Raw genomic sequence first — 22,696 nt, 5'->3', positions numbered from 1 at the left:
TAGGAGCAGATGGGAATCGAACCCAGAACCTTCCGCTTTCAAAGCGAACAGCGTAACCATTCAGCCACGCCTACCCCTCCTATGTCAATTTTTATGTACAACGGTAAAAAAAACACGATTAAAAACCATTTCTGATCACTTTTTTTCATTTTAATACAAAAAAAAATATGACGAGATAATTTTTTTTCGATGGATCAACTATGGTCCCCTTGGAACGAGCTGTCAAGTAGGAACTTTTCTGTCAAGAAGGACCTCTTTGTGGTCGTACAAAGGGTCATTGTACTCAGAAAAATAAGTAATCGCTGTAAACAATAATATCAGCAATCTATGCTTCATTTTAGGACCCAATTTCCATAATCCGAGGTAGATAACAATACACATTCAACTCAAAACCTGCACTTTATCAGAATCATTTTTGTATTTTGAAATTTTTGATTTTCTGTAAATTTTATTAATTATGGCTATTTTGCAAATTTTGTTGAATTTTTTTTAACAGTTTTGATAATTTTAAATTTTGGCCATTCTGACAACTTTGATTATTTTTTAAAAATTTTGTCGGTCATTTTAAAATTATGCCGTTTATGACAGTTTTGATTCTTTTGACAATTTTGAAAATTGTCAAAACAGTTTCGATAATTTTGATCATTTTGAAAATTTAGACAATTTGAAAAAAATGTTGTCTTGTCAATTTATTTTCTGCATTAAAATAAAAAAAAAGTGATCAAAAATAAAAACACAAACAGTTTACTTATGGCTTTAGGACCCTATTTAAAAAAAAATGACATTCTGTCAGTTTCGGTCATTTGACTGTTTTGATAAATTTGACCAATTTTACATTTTTGAAATTATTGATTGTTTTGACAGTTTCGATAATTTGACAATAATGATAAGTTTGATAGTTTTGACAATTATAATCATATTTTGGGAATTTTGACGATTTGATCATTTTGACGACAATTTGTCATTTTCGTCAAATTTAATTGTTTTCACAATTTTGATAATTTTTAAGATTTCTACAATTTGACAATTTTGCCAATTATATCTAATATTTTTTTCCTTTTTGTTAGTTTTGACAGTTTGGTAATTTTCTCAATTTTGATAATTTTGGAATTTCGACAATTTGACAGGTTTCATTTCTCTAATTTAGATATTAATTTTAAAAGTTCGACAATTTAGCTATTTATGTCAATTTAAATAGTTTGAAAATTTTGACAGTTTTGGAATTTTTGTCAATTTTGACAGTGTCAATTATGACAATTTTTAAAGATTCGAAAATTAAACAATTTTGTAAATTTTGACGTTTTTAATTTTTTTGACAATTATGATAATTTTGTCAATTATTGAAAATCTTGATAATTTCGTCAATTTTTAAATTTTGACAGCTTTGTTAATTATAACCATAATGACAGTTTTGACAATTTTGTAAATTTGTTCATCACAATTTTAATGATTTTGATAATTTGATCATTTTGATAATTTTGTCATTTTTGTTTCTTTTGACAATGTTGATAATTTTGTAAATTTTGACAATTTTTTTTACAATTTAATATCAAAACATTGGAGTTTGGTAAATTTTGATAATTTTTGCGAAAGTTTTAATTATTTCGACAACTTATCAATTTCATCAAATTTGCCAGTTCTGCCAATTGTGTCAATATTTACAATTTTGATGATTTTTTTTTGGTTATTTTACAATTTTAATATTTATTTAAAAAAAATGTTTTCAACTTTGTCAATGTTATCAATTTTGTAAATTTTAAACAACTTTGGCAGTTTTAGCATTTTTGTGTTTAGTAGACAATTTTGTCAACTTAGTGAATTTTGAAAATTTAGTCTGTTTCGTTTTTATAAATGGCTGTATTATTTTTTTTTTTGTTGTAATTTTTGCCAATTATGTCAATATTGTTGTAAATATTTACAATTACGTAAATTCTAACAATTTGGTCAGCTTCGTATTTTTATAAATTTTGACAATCTTTAATTTTGTTTTTTTTTTTCAATTTTGTCAGATAATATAGGCTTTCTGTATTTCTATCAATTTTGTAAATTTCACCATTATCTTTTCAACATTGAAGTATTTTTATGTTTTGTAAATTTAGACATATATGTTTCATTATTTTATTTTTTTTTCTAAATTTTTACATTTATGTCAATATTATCGATATTTTTATCATTTTTGAAAATTTTAAAAGTTAGTATTTATAAAAAGAAATTTAGCAATTGTGTATTTTTTTTTTGCTATTTTTAGTGTGATTATTGTCAATCACAAGTTTTTTTAGTTGTAAATTTATTCAATTTAGTAAATTTAGACAGTTTTTTGCGTTTTTGTCAATTTTGACAATTATGACAATTATGACAATATTGTCGACAGTGTTGTTATTTTGGCATTTTTGTAAATATTTACAATTATGTAAATTCCAGATTAAATTTTCAAAAGGTCCTATCTGCATAGGAAACTCATGACTCATAGGTTGTTTTTAAAATTTAATCTAGAATTTTAGCATTTGGGTCAGCTTACTATTTTAATTAATTTAGGATATTTTGACAGTCTTAATTTTTTTTTCAATTTTGTCATACTTTTCTGCTTTTTTGTATTTCTACAAATTTTGTAAATTTCATCATTATCATTTCAACATTCAAGTATTTTTATGTTTTGTAAATTTAGACAAACATTTTTCATTATTTTTGAGTTTTTGAAATTTTGACAGTTGTGCCAATATTGTCGATATTTTCATCATTTTGACACTTTGTTAAATTTAAATGAAAAGTTATTTAAGAATTTTTGTTTTCATTAAAAAAAAAATTGTCTTACAAAAAAAACTTTGTCGATTTTGTGTTTTTTTTTTTCAATTTTAATTTTACTAAATTTAGCATTTTTTTTAGGGACCATCCATAAACCACGTGGACACTTTAGGGGGGGGGGGGGTATGGCGATTGTCCACGAAGGGGGGGGGGGTTCGAGATTCCCAAAAAAGTGTCCACGTGGTTTATGGATGGTCCCTTAATTCTTTTTCACTATTTTTGCGTTTTTGTAAATTTGACAAATTATGTCAATATTTTCGAAAATGTTATCATTTTGGCACTTTTGTATATTTTAACTATGTTGTCAATTTTGACTATTTGGTCAGTACAGCAATTTAATTTCACTGTAAAAAGCAAGTTTTTAAAACTTTGTCCGTTTTGCCAAATTATTTAGCATTTTAGTATTTTTGTATCGAGAAATTAAAAGTGAGAGAGTGTGCGTGCAACATGGAGTAAAACTCTTTGAAAAGCCTTGGTAAGCTTCACAGCAACTGCACACAATATTTAACTCCATGTTGCGATTTGACAGCTCGATTTAAAAAACAGTAAATTTTGAGAGTGGTGCCAGTTTAACATTTTTGTAAAATATGTAAATCTTTGTATTTCTTACGTAATTTAAACAATTTTGTCAATCATTTTGTCATTTTGGCATTTTCGTAAGTTTGGCTTATTTTTTGCATTTTCATAAATTTTGACCAGACAATTTCGCATTTTTGGTATTTCTGATTTTTTAAAAATAAATTTTTAATTTTTATTTGCAATATTTTGGATTATTTCCGCTATGTTTTCAAGGAAAATCCGTCAATTATGATGCTATTAAAAGAACCGAAATTCAAAAAAGAGACTGTTCACAAAAAAATTCCTGACACTTTCAACGTAGTTTTTTGTCTTTTAGTTGTTCCGCTGAGATAAAGAGTAAAAATGACACGCTCAACTTTAGAAAATAAGCTCGAATTAAGCCCATATTTTTTTTTTTAAAGCAACAAAAGAGTCAACAAAACCTACCTTTAAAAATCACCAAAATGGGGGGAATTTTTAGGGACGAGTCCGGGCAGGGCTACCGCTTTGCTCAAGTTAGAAACAAAGAGAACGCAAGTTTGCTATTTTTTTCTTTGTAAAGTCAGTCTTTTTATTTCATGGTCAGATCGAGATAGTTCACGGGACTAATACAATAAATATCAAGGGGGTTAAAAAAAAGGTTTTCTAATTCACAGCGTTGAGTTCATTCGTTAAAACACGAATCGTTTTTAAAGTTCTTCTTTTCGCGAGAATTCTTCGTCAAATTCAGTTGGTTAGTTTAAACGTAAAACAGAGAAACAGAAAAAAAAATGTTCATTTCGTCGCTGAACCAGCAGCGACTAATGAGGCCGCAGAAAACGCAACAGAACAAAGCGTACCTGGAGGTGGAAGCGCAGCGTCTGGGGCTGCTGCTGCTGCTGCCGCGAGGGACCGCCCACGTCCACCAGCTGGCCGGTTGGCAGGGCGTGCTTGTAGAAGCACTTGTTCCCGAACGGACACTTGCCGGAGCCCTGCTGGAAGTGCTTGCAGTGCGTCGTGTTGCACGCCTTCTTGTAGTCGTCGATCAGCTTGTCCTTGTCGTCGGAGCCCTCGACCCAGACGATGCTCGGACAGACAAAGTCGGACGAGACGCGACAGGTCGGGCAGCCGCGCTTGATTTTGTTCTCAAAGTTCTTCGCCTTGCGCCACGTCCGGATGCACTCGAGGCAGAAGATGTGGTTGCAGTTGGGCAGGATGCCGAAGCGCTGCTCCCGGCCCGGCTTCTCCAGGATCACCTCCAGACAGATGCCGCAGATCTTGTCCTTCGAGCGCTGGATCGCAAACGAGTGCTCCATGTCCAGCTCGTGCTGCTTGATGCACTCGGCGTTGTGCTGCCGGCGCTGTTCCGGATCGGCCGGATTCAGGCAGAACTTGCCACACAGCTCACACAGTTCGCCGTGCTCGTACGGACAGCCGTCCAGCATACAGCACCCGCTGGCCTCGTAGTACGGACAGAGCGACGAATCGACGCCGTCCCCGCCGCCGTCCGGACAGTGCTCGATTATGCCCAGCCCGTTGTGATTGTTGTTCATGGTGACGATGGCCGCGTACGAAATCGGCGCCGGCGCCGCCATCGATGTCCCCCCGTCCCCGTTGTCCTCGTCCTCCTCCCCGGGTGGAACCTCCTGCGGGGGTGGAGCGAACTTGGCCTTGGGCACAAACTCGGGCGCGTTGATCCACTTGAGCGGGTCGATTCGGAACGAACCGGTGGCGGAGGTGCCTTCAGCCTCGGATGTGGTGGGATCGTTTGTGTGCAGATTGCGGCAGGTGGATCCGTAGCTGCAGGTGCCGAGCTTGAAGAACTTGCACACTTTTGTGGAGGTGGCGGCGGCGGAGGAGGAGGAGGACGTGGAGGACGATGGCTGGGAAGAGGGACCGGCGGTGGCGATGGCGGAGGATGATGAGGCCATTGTGGTGGGGCCTCCTCGCGCGGGGTGACGGGAGGTTATCTGGAAGAGAAATAGAAAGTTATTATTAAAGTTTTTGTTCAGTTTACAATTTGTAGTCGATTGGTGAACGTGAAGGTGGGTCAAAAATCTCTAAATGCCATGTTTTTATCAATTTTCCATTCTTAAAGTGTCGCTAATTATGTAAATACAGTATTTGTTCGGTAACTGGGCTGAAAACATAGCGAAAAATAACGAGGGGACCACCGATGCATAATATTTTCCTGATGAAATAAAAAAAATAAAAACTTAAATTTGTTTACCATGTTTACTTTTTTTTCTAATTGTGACTTGAAATGTGTTAAATGCCTGAAAAAAAAGTTTTTTTTAGTTATTGAACTTGATTTCTACATCTACCAACCCCTCGGTCATTTCGGTTTGTTTTGGTTTTTAACTGGGCTACGGCCCACTTATCGAACGCCCAGTCAAAAAGCAGCCCAATTAAACAACGCCCACTGACCGAACAACTAATGTATAGACAATTTCGAAAATGTTATTGGTCAATTTTGTCAATAAGGACAGTTTTGTCAATTTTGAAAATTTAGAAAATTTCTGAAGTTTTTTTTTATTATTTGTCAGTTATTTTTGCGTTTTTGTTTATCATTTTGTCAATTGGGTACTGATCAGTAGTGCGGTGCTTGTGGGACGCGCAGTCCTGTTTTTTCGTGTTATTTTCCGTCTCTTTTGTGTCGCTGTTCGAGTGCAGAGTGCATAATTGGCAAAGGGAGCGCGTGGTCGTAAAAAATATTCGGAGTGAAAAGTGATTTCTTTTGTGATTTTCAAAGCCCTTCCTATATCATCGTTGATCGGAAGGCACGGCGTCGGGTGGATTGTGTTTAAATTTTTCGAATAAGGTTTTATTTTTTTTGCGGTGAAAAAGCCAATTCTATATAATGAACGAAAGACGCACTGACAATTTGGATCGTTGAGTTAATAGTGGAGCAAAATAACTGTGTGTGAGTGATTTTGTGTGTTAACAAGAAAGACCTTCCCATAGCATCGTTGCTCGGAAGGCTCGCCGACGGGTCTGTTATGAAAGTCCTCCCCATAGCATCGTAGCTCGGGAGGCATCGAAAAGCCAATTCCTTATCCTACTAACCCAAAAAAATAATAATCACGTGATGCTTGAAGGAGATGCTGTGGATTCAACGGTCTCAAGCGGTATCAACAAGTATATAGCGAAAAACTGTGTGCTTGATGAGTCTGCAACTTCAACTATCGGACTAACATTCCTCGCTTTCGTTGAACTGCAGGCTTCTTGGGAGGGCGCCGGTATTGACTAATAAAGTCGGGGTCTTCAGGGGTTAACCAGTGAACGGATGGTTGGCTCCCACTGATCATTTTTGATTCATTGTTTAACTTCAGCTGATCTGTCAATAACGGAGTAGCAGCTCATTGGCAGTCAACCATGCTCATGCTCATGCTCATGCTCATCATTTTGTCAATTGGGTACTAAAGCCCTATGCCAATTTTTATGTACAACGGTAAAAAACACGATTAAAAACCATTTCTGATCACTATTTTTCATTTTAATGCAAATTTTTTTTTGACAAGACAACATTTTTTCGATGGATCAACTATGGTCCCCTTGGAACGAGCTGTCAAGTAGAAGCTTTTCTGTCAAGAAGGACCGCGAGGTTAATTTTTCAAAATTGATTTGAAAATCAATTTTTAACACTTTGTGGTCGTACAAAGGGTCATTGTACTCAGAAAAATAAGCTTTATCGCTGTAAACAATAATATCAGCAATCTAAGCTTCATTTTAGGACCCAATTTTGCCAATTTGCTATTTTTTTCAATACTTTTATTTTGTAAAGATTGACAATTTCGTAATGCGTGACCATTTAATAAATTTTGACAATTTTTAAAATATTGTCAATTTTGTGCGTTTTGTCAATTTGGACATTTCTGTCAATTTTGAAAATTTTGTATATTTTGTAATTTTGACTATTTTGACCAATTTTGTCATTTTGCATAAGAGCAATTCGCTACGAAGTCGGTATTTTTTCTTAAATTTTATTTTTTGTATTTTTTAATCCGACTGAAACTTTTTTGGTGCCTTCGGTATGCCCAAAGAAGCCATTTTGCATTATTAGTTTGCCCATATAATTTTCCATACAAATTTGGCAGCTGGCCATACAAAAATGATGTATGAAAATTCAAAAATCTGTATCTTTTGAAGGAATTTTTTGATCGATTTGGTGTCTTCGGTAAAGTTGTAGGTATGGATAGGGACCATCCATAAACCACGTGGACACTTTAGGGGGTATGGCGATTGTCCACGATCCACTGTCCAATTGTCCACGAGGGGGGGGGGGGTGGTTAACAGATTCCCAAAAAAGTGTCCACGTGGTTTATGGATGGTCCCAATATGGACTACACTGAAAAAAAAAATGATACAAGGTAAAAATAATTTGGTGATTTTTAATTCCACTTTTTGTCACTAAAACTTGATTTGCAAAAAAACACTATTTTTATTTTTTTTATTTTTTGATATGTTTTAAAGGACATCAAATGCCAACTTTTCAGAAATTTCCAGGTTGTGCAAAAAATCTTTGAGCGAGTTATGAATTTTTGAATCAATAATGATTTTTTCAAAAAATCCAAAAATTGGTCGCCAAAATTTTTCAACTTAATTTTTTGATGTAAAATCAAATTTGCAATCAAAAAGTACTTTGGTGAAATTTTGATAAACTGCACCGTCTTCAAGTTAAATCCATTTTAGGTAACTTTTTTGAAAAAAGTGGCAGTTTTTCATTTTTTTTAATTAGTGCCAAACATTCAATATTACGCCATTTTAAAATGTTAGTCTTGGTTTAAAAATTTTGAAAATATTTTTTTCGAAAAGTTCGGAAAATTTCACGAATGTTTCATATTTTAACATTGAAAATCGGACCATTATTTGCTGAGATATCGACATTAGAAAATGGTGTGTTGTTTGGATGGGACTTAGAAAACATCAATTCTGGAGTTTGTTTTTGAAAAGGTCCAATAAACCAAATTTTCAATTTTTGCTTTTTGGGTGTTTTTAGAACCGCCTTAAATCAAGGGTATTCAAAAACATCCAAAAAGCAAAAAATAAAAATTTGGTTTATAGGACCTTTTCAAAAAGAACTCCAGAATTTTCCTGTTTTTAAACCTTTGCATAGCAATATCTCAGCAACTAAGGGTCGTATCAACAATTCGCAATTCGCAATTTTCAGTGTAAAAACGGGCCTTAACCGATCTTATGCACCAGGTTCCCGACGAACACGCACTGCCCTTACACCTACATCTCACCCTTGCTCTGAGTCAGTACGAGCAGCACGCTAGAACACGCTTTGAGTGTTCGTGCCAGGCATGCACACCTTCTTTTCCGGTTACGCATTTTAACTCGGCCGGGGGTGGTACATTACGTAGGGTTTGATGTAAGTATAAGCGCCTAACCATTTATAGTGTGCCTATTAACGTTCATTAAAGCAAAACCTTTTATATTTTTAGTTTGAATTCAAAAATTAATTGTTATTTACTGTGTATTGTTTTCTCCTGAAATCTTTCCTAGTGCTGAATCGTGTTTATATGTAGCTATTTCTTTTGTCGCGGTGTTTTGTTACAATTTTTGGTCCTAAGCATGTTATAAAAGTTTATCAAAAATACAATAGTAATATTTGTGTTAATCCTTTAACCATTCCATAAATTGAGTAAGGGCTCAAACCTCACTTGTTTGAAAAAAGGATGAAGATTGAAAACAATAGACAGTAAAAGAGAATTTATTTTATAAAAATCAAGTATCAATAGTAAGAGAATGATGAGCGTATTTTGAAGAATAAAAATGAGAAGCTAGATGTATTAGATGTAAAATTAGACAATAGTTAATAAATAGAGATGCAAAACAAGCTTAGATTATAGTAATGATAATTTATAGGACAGATAAAGAATTATTCAAATAAATAAATTCGCAATAAAATCAAAAAAGATTAGGCAAATGAACAATAGACTTGATATTACTAGTACATTAAGGAAAAGTATATATTTAATGAAAAACACAAAGTTTTTACAGCAGTATCAATTGATAGAAAAGAGTGGAAAAGCTTTGAGAGATAAGAGAATCAAAAGTTAGTAACATTAAAATCAAATGTTGGATATTAAATAGAAGAATCAGTGAAGAATTGGGAATCAGAAGAGCAAAATAAAAATAGGAGATAGGTGGTAGCTGAGAATGAAGAGAAGAGAAACCCCGTTGTGCGATGTTTCAGGTACATCCACAGCAGTTGACTCAACATACAGCGAATCAAAACAATACCGTCTACAATCACAAATTACTTCCCTTTCCCACATTGTCGCGCCCCTTTCTTTAGCCGTCTCGACTCTGACCCGCGGTGGTCAAAGGTTTACGATCCGTTTCCACAGGCCACCAGCTAGGTCATCATGAAAACCAAGCCAACGTGGAGGTAAGAAAATAGGACACTCGCAAGGAACCAGAGCTATACTGTTCTGATCAAGATAATTCGGATGATCTAACAGAACTACGGATGTAGTTAGTTACGCTCCTTCCAGGATGTTCCTTACGTGGACGTCAACCCAAGAGCACGCAACAAGGTCAGTGCCATTGCATGCTCTTAGGTATCAATCCTTGGCCTGCATAATTTGGACAATAATTGTAACTTTTTCACAATTTTATCAATTCCGCATTTTTTTTTTGCATCAACTTGTCAAAACTGAAAAAAATTTACGACATATACACATTTAAAAAATTGACTAAATTGACAGAATTTATTTTTTTTTCAAAATTATCAAAATTGGCATTTTTCTTAAAATTGATTAAATTATAAAGATTTCAATTATTTTTAAATACAGTCCCAGGATTTCTCGGGAAATTCTTTGAAAATTATTTTAAATTTGGTAATTTTCACTATTTTGACCGATTCTGTCAATTTTAACAATTTGGACAATTATTGTGAATTTATACTAAATTGACAGAATTTACAAAATTGACCAAATTATCAAAATTTTACAGTGGAGCACCGGATTCGAGTGGTAGAATAACAGTTATTCCACATAAGGAATACATTGTAGAAAAAGCATAAACTGCTCGAATGGAAGTGCTTAATTCAGCAAATTCTTTCAATTTTAACAATTTTGTCAGTTTTGAAAATTTTGTATTTTTTTTATTTTGACAATCTTGACAAATTTGTACAGTTTGTACAAGCAAAAATTGTCAAAATAAACACAATTTACAAAAATGTGATAATTTTATAAATTTTGGCAGTCAGTTTTTATTTTATATTTGGTAAATTGTGTTGATTTTGACCATTTTTAAAAAGCATTTTTTACGAGTTTGATAGTATCAAAAATTGTCATTTTAGGCAATTTTGTTGTTCAGTTTAACATTATTGAGTTTGTATATTATTGTAATTTGTTCTGCCAGGTTACCAATAATTTAAGTTGAAGTGGTGACAAAAACTTTAAAAAATATTTGTACCACCCTAAATTACAACCCTGTTTCCATCACAAGTATGCTATTTCCAACGCAAACCATATCCAAACGCATAAAAGCTGCAGATTGCACACACAAAAACAACAACAACAACACCATTCAATAAAGCCAACCTTGTCGCCACTACTGACTGGTTGGCTGGCTAGCTTGCTGAATGAATTGCGAACCGGACAGCATAGGAAATCGAAACAAGAAAAAAATAAAAAAATAATCTCCATATAAATAGCAACCCCGTCTAGTTGTGCGTTACACAATAGAAAGCTCGAAATGCAGCAGTCAGCGGTCACTGTTGAATATCATTTTAGTATAAAACACACTTCAAGAGAAAATAAAAATAAAAGAGAGCCATCCATAAACTGTTGGGGGAGTTTGATTGGTCAGAGTAGGGTAATTTGCCGCTGGCCGGCAGCGAAATTTCGAAAAAGTATAGTGTGTATCAGACTTGGTTTATGCTGAAACAGCTTTACAGTCTGGCCCCGTCTGAAGTCTTTTCAACGAATCATCTTTTCAGCTAACTTTTGCACAGTAGGTCTGGCCATTGAAAAGAAGATGTGAAGATGAAATGTACTGATATTGGAGTGTTGAATGCTTCCGGGTTTGAAAACAACCCTAAATTTTTCACATTAAAAAACGAAAAACATTTTTTTTTCGTGATTCGATTATCCGAAGTCCCATACAAAACTTCGGATATTCGAAACTTCGGATAATCGAGTCTGGACTGTATATAAAAGTTAGCGAATTCTGAAAAGACTTTCAAAAAGATTACCCAAGTTATGTAGAGTTAAAAGAAACAATTTGAAAAAAAAAATCAAATAGTAAGAAATTCGTCAGATTTAAACAAAAGAGTTACAAAAAAGCAGAGGCGTCGCGTCCACCTGTTCAACCTGTTCATATGACAGGTGATCATTTTGATTTCTTTCCGAAGAAAGAATTAAAATATGTTCATCAAAATAATTGAACGAACACGCCAACTCTTCTTGGAATCATGAAACAGCCAAGCGCATTCGTATCATAGAGCGTCAAAGAAAATAATCCCAAGCAGCCGCCAACCTGTTCGGATTGCTCCATGCACGAGTTCCCATACAACGCATCCAAAAAATACACAGAAACCCCCCCCCCCCTATTTGTACACGCTGGACGGTATGAATGTGGTAGTTCAGGGTGTGCATGAAAGCTTTTGGACAGTCGACATAAAAGCGCGTGAGCCAAGACGCGAGCAGGGAGAGAGCAAAATATGAAGTTTTCTCTCTCTCTTTGAACTTTGCTCTCTCCCTGCTCGTGTCTCGGCTCGCGCGCTTTTATGTCGACTGTCCAAAGCTCATGCACACCTGAACTACCACATTCATACCGTCCAGCGTGTACAAATAGCTTTCTGTGTATTTTTGGATGCGATATGAACTCGTGCATGGACAATCAAACATGGAGAATTTTCAGTGCGCGTTAGATTTTCATTGAGAGCTCTATAGATACGAATGCGCTTGGCTGTTCCATGATTTTAGGACGATTTGGCGTGTTCGCTCAAATATTTTTGTAAAACTTTTTTAATTGTTATAAATAGTAGAACGGCATGTTGCTTCCAAAAAGCGTTTTTACCTGAAATAAAGTAATAAATAGCTCAGTTAAAAGTGAGCAAGCAAGTTGATCGACAGATTTGCAAAATAATTTGGAAGAAAATAGAACAAAATCTTTAACCTACCAAGCATACAATAATTTCCTTTACATGTTGTTTGTCCAAAAACAAAAATCAAAATAAAGTTTAAATAAGCGGTCGTAATTTATTTATTTTATAAAGTGATGTTTTTTTATTTTATTTTTTGTAGATTTATATTGAGATAAAAGATGCAGTAAAATAAAATAAAAATCACAGATTTTTTATACTTAACTTTGGCAATTATTTTTTATTTTTGGCTATCAATTCAAAATTTGTTATATGCTTAAAAAGCCCATTTTGAAAATCAATGCAAAAATAAACGTTAAACGTTCAATTGATTGCACGAGTTTTTGTTAAACGAAAAAAAAAATTACCGATATTATTTTTTTTCCCTCTAGTTTTTCAGGGAAATTTCGAAGAGAACCGTAAAATACAATTTTTATGGCTTAATTGTTTTTTGTCAGTAAACTAGAGCACGTGATTTCAGGATTAGAATGGTCAACATCCGGAATGTTTGCTTAGTGAGAATTGAGAATAATGAAGCTAATTATAGAAAACTACAACGTAAAAATCATTTCAATTTTACACTTCTTGAAGAGTGATCATTGCTGTAATTTGAAAGAGTTACTATTTCAATAAAAATCATGTGATCAACAATTCTCACAACAATATTGCTAACATCATCTAATTTCTCTATATTATGTATAAAAGATATTTTTTAAGTATGATTGAGCTAAAAAACTTGAAAATTACTGAAAAGATTGTTTGAACAGGTAAACATTTTGGCCACGCGTCGCCTCTGCAAAAAAGGTTAGAAAATATCTTAAAATTTGAAAAATCAGAAATTAAAATACAAAAAAAAAATCGGCAATATGAAAATAAAAAAAAATTAAAAAGAAAAATGCAAATTAAAAATATCTTCTATATAAATAGTCTAAAACACTGAAATTTTAAAATTTCAACATTCTTAAATTTTTTAATACGTGAATTCGAAAGTTAGGAATTTGAAAAAAATAAGTAATTTGAAATTGTTGAAGAACTATACAATGTCTAAAAAATTCAAACATTGTAAAATTCTAGATTTCTAAAACTAAAAAAAAAAAAAGAAAATCTGACTATTACAACATTCTAAAATTCCAAAAAGCACAAAAAGCTTCAATTCCATAAAATACTAGGTTTAGAAAATTATAAATTTGAAGAATCCTGAAATAAAAAAGTCTGAAATTATAAGAAAGGAAACTTAAAAAAGTTTTAATTTTAGAACCTCCTCTAATTTTAAAATACAAAAATCCGAAAATCTGTATTTTTTTTCTTATATTTAACAGTTTAAAAATTTGCATATTTAAAAATTCTAAAATATACAAAAAATAACTTAAAAATAAGATTTCTAAAATTCTGAAAATAAAACAAAATATAATTTAGGTTTTTCTAAATTTGTAAAAAAAATGAATTCTAAAAAAAGTAAAAAAAATTCTGGCATTCTATATTTTAAAGTCACATTGATTAAAAAAAATAAATTGAAAAAATTGCATTTTAAGATTCTAAAATTTGAAATGTTTTGTACTTTAAAATCTTTAAATACAAAAATTCAAAAATCTGGAAATTTTGTAAAGTTAACATTTAAAAGTCAACATTTAAAAAATGGCAACACTTGAAAAAAAAATCAAAATAAAAAATTAACAATTCAAAAATCTAAAATCTGAATTCTAAAATTTTAGAACCTCCTCTAATTTTAAAATACAAAGATCCGAAAATCTGTATTTTTTTTCCTCTAAAATTTAACAGTTTAAAAATTTGCATATTTAAAAATTCTAAAATATACAAAAAATAACTTCAAAATCAGATTTATAAAATTCTGAAAATAAAACAAAATATAATTTAGTTTTTTCTAAATTTGTAAAAAAAATAATTATATTCTTAAAAAAAGTTAAAAAAAATCAAAGGTTCTGGCATTCTTTATTTTAAAGTCACACCGATTAAAAAAAATTAAATCGAAAAAATGGCATTTTAAGATTCTAAAATTTGAAATGTTTTGTACTTTAAAATCTTTAAATACAAAAATTCGAAAATCTGGAAATTTTGTAAAGTTAACATTTAAAAAAAGAGCAACACTTGAAAAATTAAAAAAAAAATCAAAATAAAAAATTAACAATTCAAAAATCTGAAATCTGACACTGAAAAATCTGGCATTCTACAATTCTAAAATTTTAGAACCTCCTCTAATTTTAAAGTACAAAGATCCGAAAATCTGTATTTTTTTCTTAAATTAAACAGTTTAAAAATTTGCATATTTAAAAATTTTAAAATATACAAAAAATATTTTGAAAATAAGATTAAACAAAATAAAATTTAGTTTTTTCTAAATTTGTGAAAAAAAATAAAAATTTATAAACAGTTGAAAAAAATCGAAAGTTCTGGCATTCTATATTTTAAAGTCACACCGATTAAAAAAAATTTAATTGAAAAAAAAATTGCATTTTAAGATTCTAAAATTTGAAATATTTTGTACTTTAAAATTTTTAAATACAAAAATTCGAATATCTAGAAATTTTGTAAAGTTAACATTTAAAAAATTATAACACTTGAAAATTCAAGAATATTCTAAAATTATTATATTCTAGATTTCAGAAACTGTAAAAAAATATAAACTCTGATATTTGGAATTTTTGTTTAAAATTTCATCAGAAAAAAAAAAAAAAACAAAAATTTTGAATCTGGAGTTTTTTATAAAATCCTATAAATGAATACCCCTGACTCGAAGCGGTTTCAAAAACAACCAAAAGGTAAAATTTTGAAAATTTTCAAAAATTCAGAAATTGTAGAATGCCAATTTTCAGAGATCAAAAGTATGAAAATTAAAAATTTTAAGCATGAAGACTAAAAAAACCTTAAAATCTATGGTTCAAAAACTCAAAATATTTCCAAAAAAGTGTCCACGTGGTTTGTGGATGGTCCCTAAGCTAAATAAGAAAAGTAGAAAATGCTAAAAATTGGATTTTTTTGAAGTTTAACAATTCCGAAAATTTAAAATAATGTTAAATTTTGATTCCAATCTTCTCCAAAAAACAAACAGAAAATCTAAAAGTAAGAAAATTCAGAAATTAGTTAGAAGTTTTTTTTTGTTTTTTGTTTTACGGAGCAAGGTGGGGGACGTGGCCTCAAGTCAGTCCAAGTCCGGTTTCTTGTGGAAAAAAGGGTAGTGGCCGAACTAGTACTGCGTACCAAATGAACACCACCGGAAGATATAGGGGATCGGGAGGGGGAAGGTGAAAGAAAATTAGTGTAGGTGTGAGTAGTAAGAACTTGGATGACTTGAGCAGTTACGTTAATCTAACTTTAAAACTGAATAAAGGAAATCTGAAATTATGATTTAATCTAAAACTAATTTGAGATTTATACAAAGGGATCCTATGATGTATTTCAAATTTAAAGGAGATCAAATAAATTTATTGGAAAATTAAAGATGAAAACTAACTTATCAAGGGAACATAAATCTTGAGGCTTCTTTTCTGGGAAAACTAACTAACTTGAATCAACCTCAACTAAACTGTCCCAAAGTAACTTGAATCTCAAATCCCCGAAATTTTAATTACAAAGCCAAACTTTACTTTACCTAGTTTTAAAACCTGTCTTGCTGCATCCAAAAACAATATTCAATAATGAAATGTTCATATTTTACAAGTTGAACACTCGTTGTTAATACGACTATTTCGTTCCTTCCATTTCATTAGGGCACACAAGCTTTGCAAACAAGAGTGTATCCTTATCATACCTTATGTAAACTATCATTTGAGTGAAAGAGACACAATCCTGTTCACACCTGTATGTCCTTTTGAAATGATAGGCTCTATTTGATCGTCAAAACTCCAATAGATCCTCGATTCGCAACAATGGTCGATACAACCATAATCCGAAAACCGTTAGTTCAACAGATTAACGAATTTTGTTCGATATCATTGCATTATTGATTGATCGAGACTCTATGGTTTTTTTTTACAATTCAGAATGGTTAGTATACCACTTCAATTGGAATCAGAGATGCTGATAGTATTACTAAACTGGCTTACACATAGCTGGAGTCTGGAATAATAATAATTATTATTAAACAACCTAAAAAAAGTTACAAAAAAAAAAAAACAACTAACTATTCCTCCCCATTATCCAACAGATTTAAACCTCCTCCTAACAGATTTTACGAACAAGAATATTGAGATTCAAATAAAAAAAATCAATATCTTGCAATTTTACATATTATAAAAGCTGTGATTTCTATCAACACAAGTATATAAATATAAAATAAATGTGTGATATATATCAACATCGGAAACCATCTTTGCAAGTAGCCCTGAAACGACGGCAACGTGTGGCTCCATCTCCAGGGATTCAGAAATTAGTTAGAAGTTAGAAGGAAAGTCTTAATTTTAAAATAATATCTTTAATCAGAAAAAATAAGAACTGAAATATTTTAAAATTAAAAAACGGTTCGAACACTGTAGATTAAAAAATCAGACATTCCATAATTCTATGTTTCAAATAAAAAAAAATCGAAAACTTGGATTTTTTTTAAATTGAACAGTTTAAAAAATTATAACATTTAAAAATTCTAAAAAAATCCAAAATTATATAATTCTTAAAATCGAAAAAGAATAAAAACTCGAAAAAAAAATTCAAGTTTGTTTTTTAAAAAAAAAGATTGAATTTTTTTATTGTAGATTTTTTGAGTCCTACAAAATAAATTTTAAAAATTCGCAACTTGTTAGCTAAAAAATATAAATTCAAGAAAATTCTAAAATTTTAAAAAAAGAGAGCTAAAAAAGCTTTGTAAATGTTTAGAATTTTCCAGCTTAAAAATTATAAAAAGTAAGAAATTTACAATAAAGCAAAGTTTGACTTTAAATTCAAAGTGATTTTTTTTTTTAAATAGACTTCAATAATACAAACAAATGAAACTTTTAAACTTTGGAAAGCTCATAGGTCATGGCGTTCTTCCCTTACCCATCTCGGCCATTCCAGAACCGGTTACAGGGGGACACTTCCGGAAGATGCAAGCAACCCTATCATCCGACATATCAAACTTCATGAAATTAAAAGATGTGGCGATCTATGGTTTTCCGAGTTTTGAACATCGTTAAAAAAACTATCTTGACCAACAAATAGCAAATTACCCCTTTCATTCGAGCATTAAACTAGCAAAGTGTTTGTATGTTTTTCTTTCTACCCTCCTTCTCTCTATTTCTTTTCGATTTTGAATTAATCCAAACAAAGTTGGAGATGGACAAACAAGAAAACACACACACACGTTACGGAACAAACGGGACCAGGCAGAAAGAGATGCAGAAACTTACGATTTTGCACGGGGGGCTGCAAAAACTCAGCTGACGAAGGCCTTTCTTCTTCTTGCAACAAACAATCTCACAATCTCTTCACAACTCGCACACACGAGACGAGCCCTCCCCACCCACCAGTTGCAGCAGAAGGCAGCTGTGCTTCTTCGTCGTCGTCCAAGGACACAACCGCCTGTCGCAATCGTCCGCAAGCAGTTCCGTCCGTCCGACGATGGCCAATTCTTCCAAGGTTTTTTCTCTTTTTTCGAACAGAAGAAGAGGCCAGCAGCTGCTCTTTTCCGAGTCTTCTTATTCCCTCTTCACGAAAATTTCTTTTGCACAACACACTCGCGAAGGTTGTTCCTCGCCGGAACGACACACACGTTGGACCACGTTCCGTCACAATCCTGCGGAAGAGGAAAAGAAATTGCGATTTGAGCAAATTTTCACCACCCCGAAAAAAAAAACGCAAAACGACAACAAAGGCTTGGAAAGTGTCAAAATGTCGATGGTCCCTTTGGTGAGTGCTTTCCCCCCTCGCCCGCGCCCCTCACAGGGCCGTTGCCCTTTGTCGTGTGTCCACCACCTGCTGCTGGCCCCAAAAATGGCCAACACACACACTCACTTTCGGACTAACCTCGCTCTCGCTTACCTCTTGGTTCAATTCTTCGAAATCGCACCCGGAACTTGTTCGCGCGACGCAATTGAAGGGAACCGGATGTGTGTGGCCACCACCACGGAACGCGACGACGACGACGGAACGACGTTCGAAATTTGGCGACGATCTCGCGAGAGACGAAAAAAAGTGGCCTGCTGCTGCTGCGAGACTGCAAATTCCGTCACTTTTCGTCGTCGTCGTTTGACAGTTGCGGGTGCAGCAGTGCCGAGAGAAAGAGGGAGAAGGAAGAAAAGTGCTCGAATTTTGTTTTCTTTCGGTAGGGCTGTGCTGGAAGGGGGTTGACTGTTTGGACGAAATGTTTTGGACGAAACTTTTGCGAATGGAGCACCCGATTCGAGTGGTAGAAATCTGGGTGCAGAATAGTTGTCTGCAAAGCGGCCTCAATTTAGAACTGTCAAAGCGGAACCAATTTACTGTTTGAAAAATGATGCTAAGAATTGCCAAGTATTGTAATCGATTTATAATTTATTTTGTCAGGAAAAAAAGTCGTGGGGCTTTTGAGTCAGTCTTAAGAAAAGGGATAAAATCGAGAATGTCATAATTCGTAGCTTACATTTCCATAAGCGCTATGTCTCACTCAAAACCTATGTTTACGAATTGTTTAAGACGAATTATCAGTAACTGTGAATGGCACCTGCCAAATAAATTGAATAATCTTACTCCTGTATTATCACTGCGCTTCAAAGATACATAATCTCGTAAATTCCATCCGGTTGCTCTTCTGATTCACCAAATTCCCCCACTTCTGACGCAATATTTCATCACGATGAAAACAAAGAAGGACTCTTTTAACCGCCCATCGTTTTGTCTACGAACAAAAAAAGCACGAAGAACTTAATTTTTCAGCAAAAACTATAATATCATCAGATCCAAAATGTTTCAAAACGAGTCACTTCAGCAGCAAAAAAAATGTCACGCTTGAGCTTGAACAAAGCCTTCTACTTTGTTTATGTGTGCAGCTGTAGTGCAGTTGTATTAGTGAGGAGCAGTGGGGATCATTCGGAAATCACGTTACGCATTCTGTCTTTTCAGCACCCAGGTAGAAATGACAGTTCTCCCATAAGGAATACATTGTAGAAAAGCGTTTCTTAATCCAGGGTGGTGCCTTCCTCACATTTACAAAGTAATAATGAAAATAAGTTTATGAAAAAAATATATACCTGATACCGAGGGTGCCAAGATATCTCGAGATGGGGTGGACCAAATTGGCTGAAATTTGAGGTGAAGACTCTCAAGATGTATTCCGTGTGCATGACGAAGCCCAATATTTAAAATTTGCTTTTTAAAAAAATACAAAAATTAAAAACTAACGTTTTTTTATATGAAAAACACAACAATACTTTTATCTTTTTTTTAAATAAACCTTTTGAAAATCGGGCTTCGTCATGCACACGAGACAGTGTTGAGCTATCGTGGCACCCGTTTTTTGAAACTGCTAGCTTGAAATTACTATATCTCGGTAATGATGCAACCAAATATCTTTAAATTTGTTTTGTTAGAAGGCAAGTTAGGTGAAAATGTGCATTTTAATGTCCTGAAAAAAGAATTTAAAAAAGTTGAAGTGTGCGCTCATACTAACTGTAGTGTCCTAACACGGCTAGCGCACAATTTGATGTTTCTAATTAACACAAGTTTCCCCACATTGTCAAGCATACGAAGGACGACACAAAACGAGGAACAAAGAAGCTGCGCGGCCCCACTTGTTGGGCGGCTCTCCCTTTGTGCGGGGAGAATGCAACGAGCAGCGGCAGAAGACGGATGCGTGCGTGATTGAGTGAGTGATTGTGGAAAACGGGAATGTTCCGGACCTTACAAATGGCGACGAGGAGTAAAAAAAAAAAAGTTTTTAAAGGCGAAAGAAACCATTTATGCACAGAGGAAAACTTAAAAAAATATATAATAAACACAAGGTAAGCGCATTTTAGTATGAATGAGTGCAAATAAAAAAAAAAGGATTTTGTCCAGTAATAATTGTTAATTGCTTTTGCTGCATCAATCATGTGCAGGCAGCGGGGCCCGCGTGATTGTTTTGCAGGATTGATCGTGATTTTTGGCGTCCATTTTTTTGAAGTGATTAATGTTAGTTGTTTTACCAGCTTATAAGTATTAGCAAGATAATGAGGTTTTCACATTGCACAATAAACTAGGGTGCGGGGGTGGCTTATATTGTTTCCCCGTAAAAAAACATAAATAAATTTAAAAAAATCGGTAAATAAATAAAGAAATGAATAAATAAATAAAAGAAAATCTGTCTATTTGGCACAACACTAAAACTTTTATGCGACTAGAACTTTTATGCGGTCTTTATTGGGTTTAAAATGTATTTGTTTTGTTATACAAGAAATTATGTTGTGTTAATCTGAGTTAGAGATGGAATTGCTAATTAATTGTTTGATTTTGTGCAATCTCATTAGTAACCGATTTAAGTAAAATCAAAAAGAATATTATTGAATTTGAAATGGGATGAATGAACTTGAGTTTGGCCTTGTGAAATCTGAGCAGTGTTTTTAATAAAATGGGCATTGGGAGAATGACTATGTGATATGCAGCATAATCGTGGAAATAGTGAAACTGTGGAGTTTTTAGGATGTGAGCTGGTGTATTGATTTGCGAAGGTGTTTTTTAAAAGCGAAAGGCTGAGGGCTAAGTAGAAAAGAGGTCCTCCAGTTTGGGAACTGGAGGGACTTCCAGTTTGGGAACTGGAAGGAGTGTCAGCCTGGGGGCTGAGGGAAAAGCGAACTTCCAGTTTGGGAACTGGAAGGAGTGCCAGCCTGGGGGCTGGGGGATGAGGACCTCCAGTTTGGGAACTGGAGGAACTTCCAGTTTGGGAACTGGAAGGAGTGCCAGCCTGGGGGCTGAGGGAAAAGAGAACTTCCAGTTTGGGAACTGGAAGGGTGCCAGCCTGGGGGCTGGGGGATGAGGACCTCCAGTTTGGGAACTGGAGGGACTTCCAGTTTGGGAACTGGAAGGAGTGCCAGCCTGGGGGCTGAAGGAAGAGGACCTCCAGTTTGGGAACTGGAAGGATGCCAGCCTGGGGGCTGAGAGATGAAGTGAACTTCCAGTTTGGGAACTGGGAGGACTTCAAGCCAGGGGGCTGATGGAATAGAAACCTTCCAGTTTGGGAATTGGAAGGTCTTTCAGCTTGAAGGATGAAGGAGGAAATAAACTTCCAGTTTGCGAACTTGAAGGATCAAACTAGGTATTATTTTATATCAGATAACTTTGGGCAACTTGTTTTAATTGTTAAGTTCTGCTCGTGTGCACAAGATTCACACTCCTGATGTCACCGTGCCGGACAGGAAGGACTAGTGGTTGGTACAAGCAAAAATGACCGACAGCATAACGTTAACTTTGTTTCGTAAAGAAAATAATTATAGATACCGTACAAATGTAACTGAGGATGATTTTTAACAAAAGTGGATACACTAACCAAAACGTGAGAAAAGAAAGAAAAGGGGAATATTTGAATGATAACATAATGTGGGATGCAATTACAATTTGGACAATGTGCAAGAAATAAAACAAAGTTGAAAATGATGAAAATGCCAATACATGAAGTAAAAAAAAACAAAGTTGAGTCTTCCAATATCCGATATCTGAATTTACTGGTACAGTTCTGAAGTTTTAATGAAAAGGTGATGCGTGAGTGCTATGATTTTGTAGTAGCCGCACCAGATTGATGTTTGTGAACCGTTCGATTACTAGAGTCTTTATATCCAAAAAACTGTTTGTTTTTTTGGGTATATTTGGAAAAATAGCTATGCCGTTGGCAGACGACAAACAATTGTATTTCCATGAAAAGAGATTGAAAGGTGTTAATATTAGCGAAGATTAAGTCGTATTAAAAAGTCATGCAAAAAAAAAAAATCCGATGGTAAAATCACATGCAAAAGCATGCACATCACCTTCGTCAAAATAAACACTTAATATTACACGCTGCATGTACAAATTTTCTAAACAAAAAAAAAAAAAAAGTTGCAACCGACGGGACTCAAACCCAGCACCTACAGTAAGGGCTGGCGCCTTAGCCCGCTCGGCCATCAGACCGATGAAAAAGGAAAGGATAAAGGTATATGTGAGCTTGACATTTCGGTCAAGCAGGTTTCCCATACTGAAGGGCTATGTATAATTTAGGGTGTAATATTACACAGAATTTCATAAAATAATGCAAGATTTATTTTACACGCAGCTGGATTACTACTTTATTTGCTGTGTGTAGCATAAGACAGATAAGGAAGGTATGTCCCTTTGGTATAAACG

General features: G+C 33.8%; 1 protein-coding gene across 2 annotated transcripts; it reads right to left on the bottom strand.

Moving 5' to 3' along the window:
• Positions 1 to 3,903: 3,903 nt before the first annotated feature.
• LOC6042751 (putative E3 ubiquitin-protein ligase makorin-4) lies at positions 3,904 to 18,624 on the bottom strand. Of its 2 annotated transcripts, none has more exons than XM_038248819.1 (3): positions 18,395 to 18,624; positions 17,779 to 18,164; positions 3,904 to 5,309 (listed from the first exon to the last, which is right to left on the bottom strand). In XM_038248819.1, the coding sequence occupies exon 3, from the start codon at positions 5,268 to 5,270 to the stop codon at positions 4,161 to 4,163; it is 1,110 nt and encodes a 369-aa protein (XP_038104747.1). In that variant the 5' UTR covers positions 5,271 to 5,309; positions 17,779 to 18,164; positions 18,395 to 18,624; the 3' UTR covers positions 3,904 to 4,160. The 2 variants fall into 2 exon arrangements, with proteins under 2 accessions (XP_038104747.1, XP_038104746.1); XM_038248818.1 differs by having other exon boundaries at positions 18,410 to 18,624.
• Between the last annotated feature and the right edge of the window lie 4,072 nt (positions 18,625 to 22,696).

The sequence above is a fragment of the Culex quinquefasciatus genome, chromosome 1 (assembly GCF_015732765.1).
Source record: "Culex quinquefasciatus strain JHB chromosome 1, VPISU_Cqui_1.0_pri_paternal, whole genome shotgun sequence".
In the NCBI taxonomy this organism is placed as follows: domain Eukaryota; kingdom Metazoa; phylum Arthropoda; class Insecta; order Diptera; family Culicidae; genus Culex; species Culex quinquefasciatus.
Note: the sequence above shows the minus strand (reverse complement) of the source record. Positions and strands in the feature narration are given on the sequence as shown.

Excerpts from the sequence above, each read along its gene's own strand:
- LOC6042751 (XM_038248819.1), bottom strand. The coding sequence starts at position 5,270 with ATGGCCTCATCATCCTCCGCCATCGCCACCGCCGGTCCCTCTTCCCAG.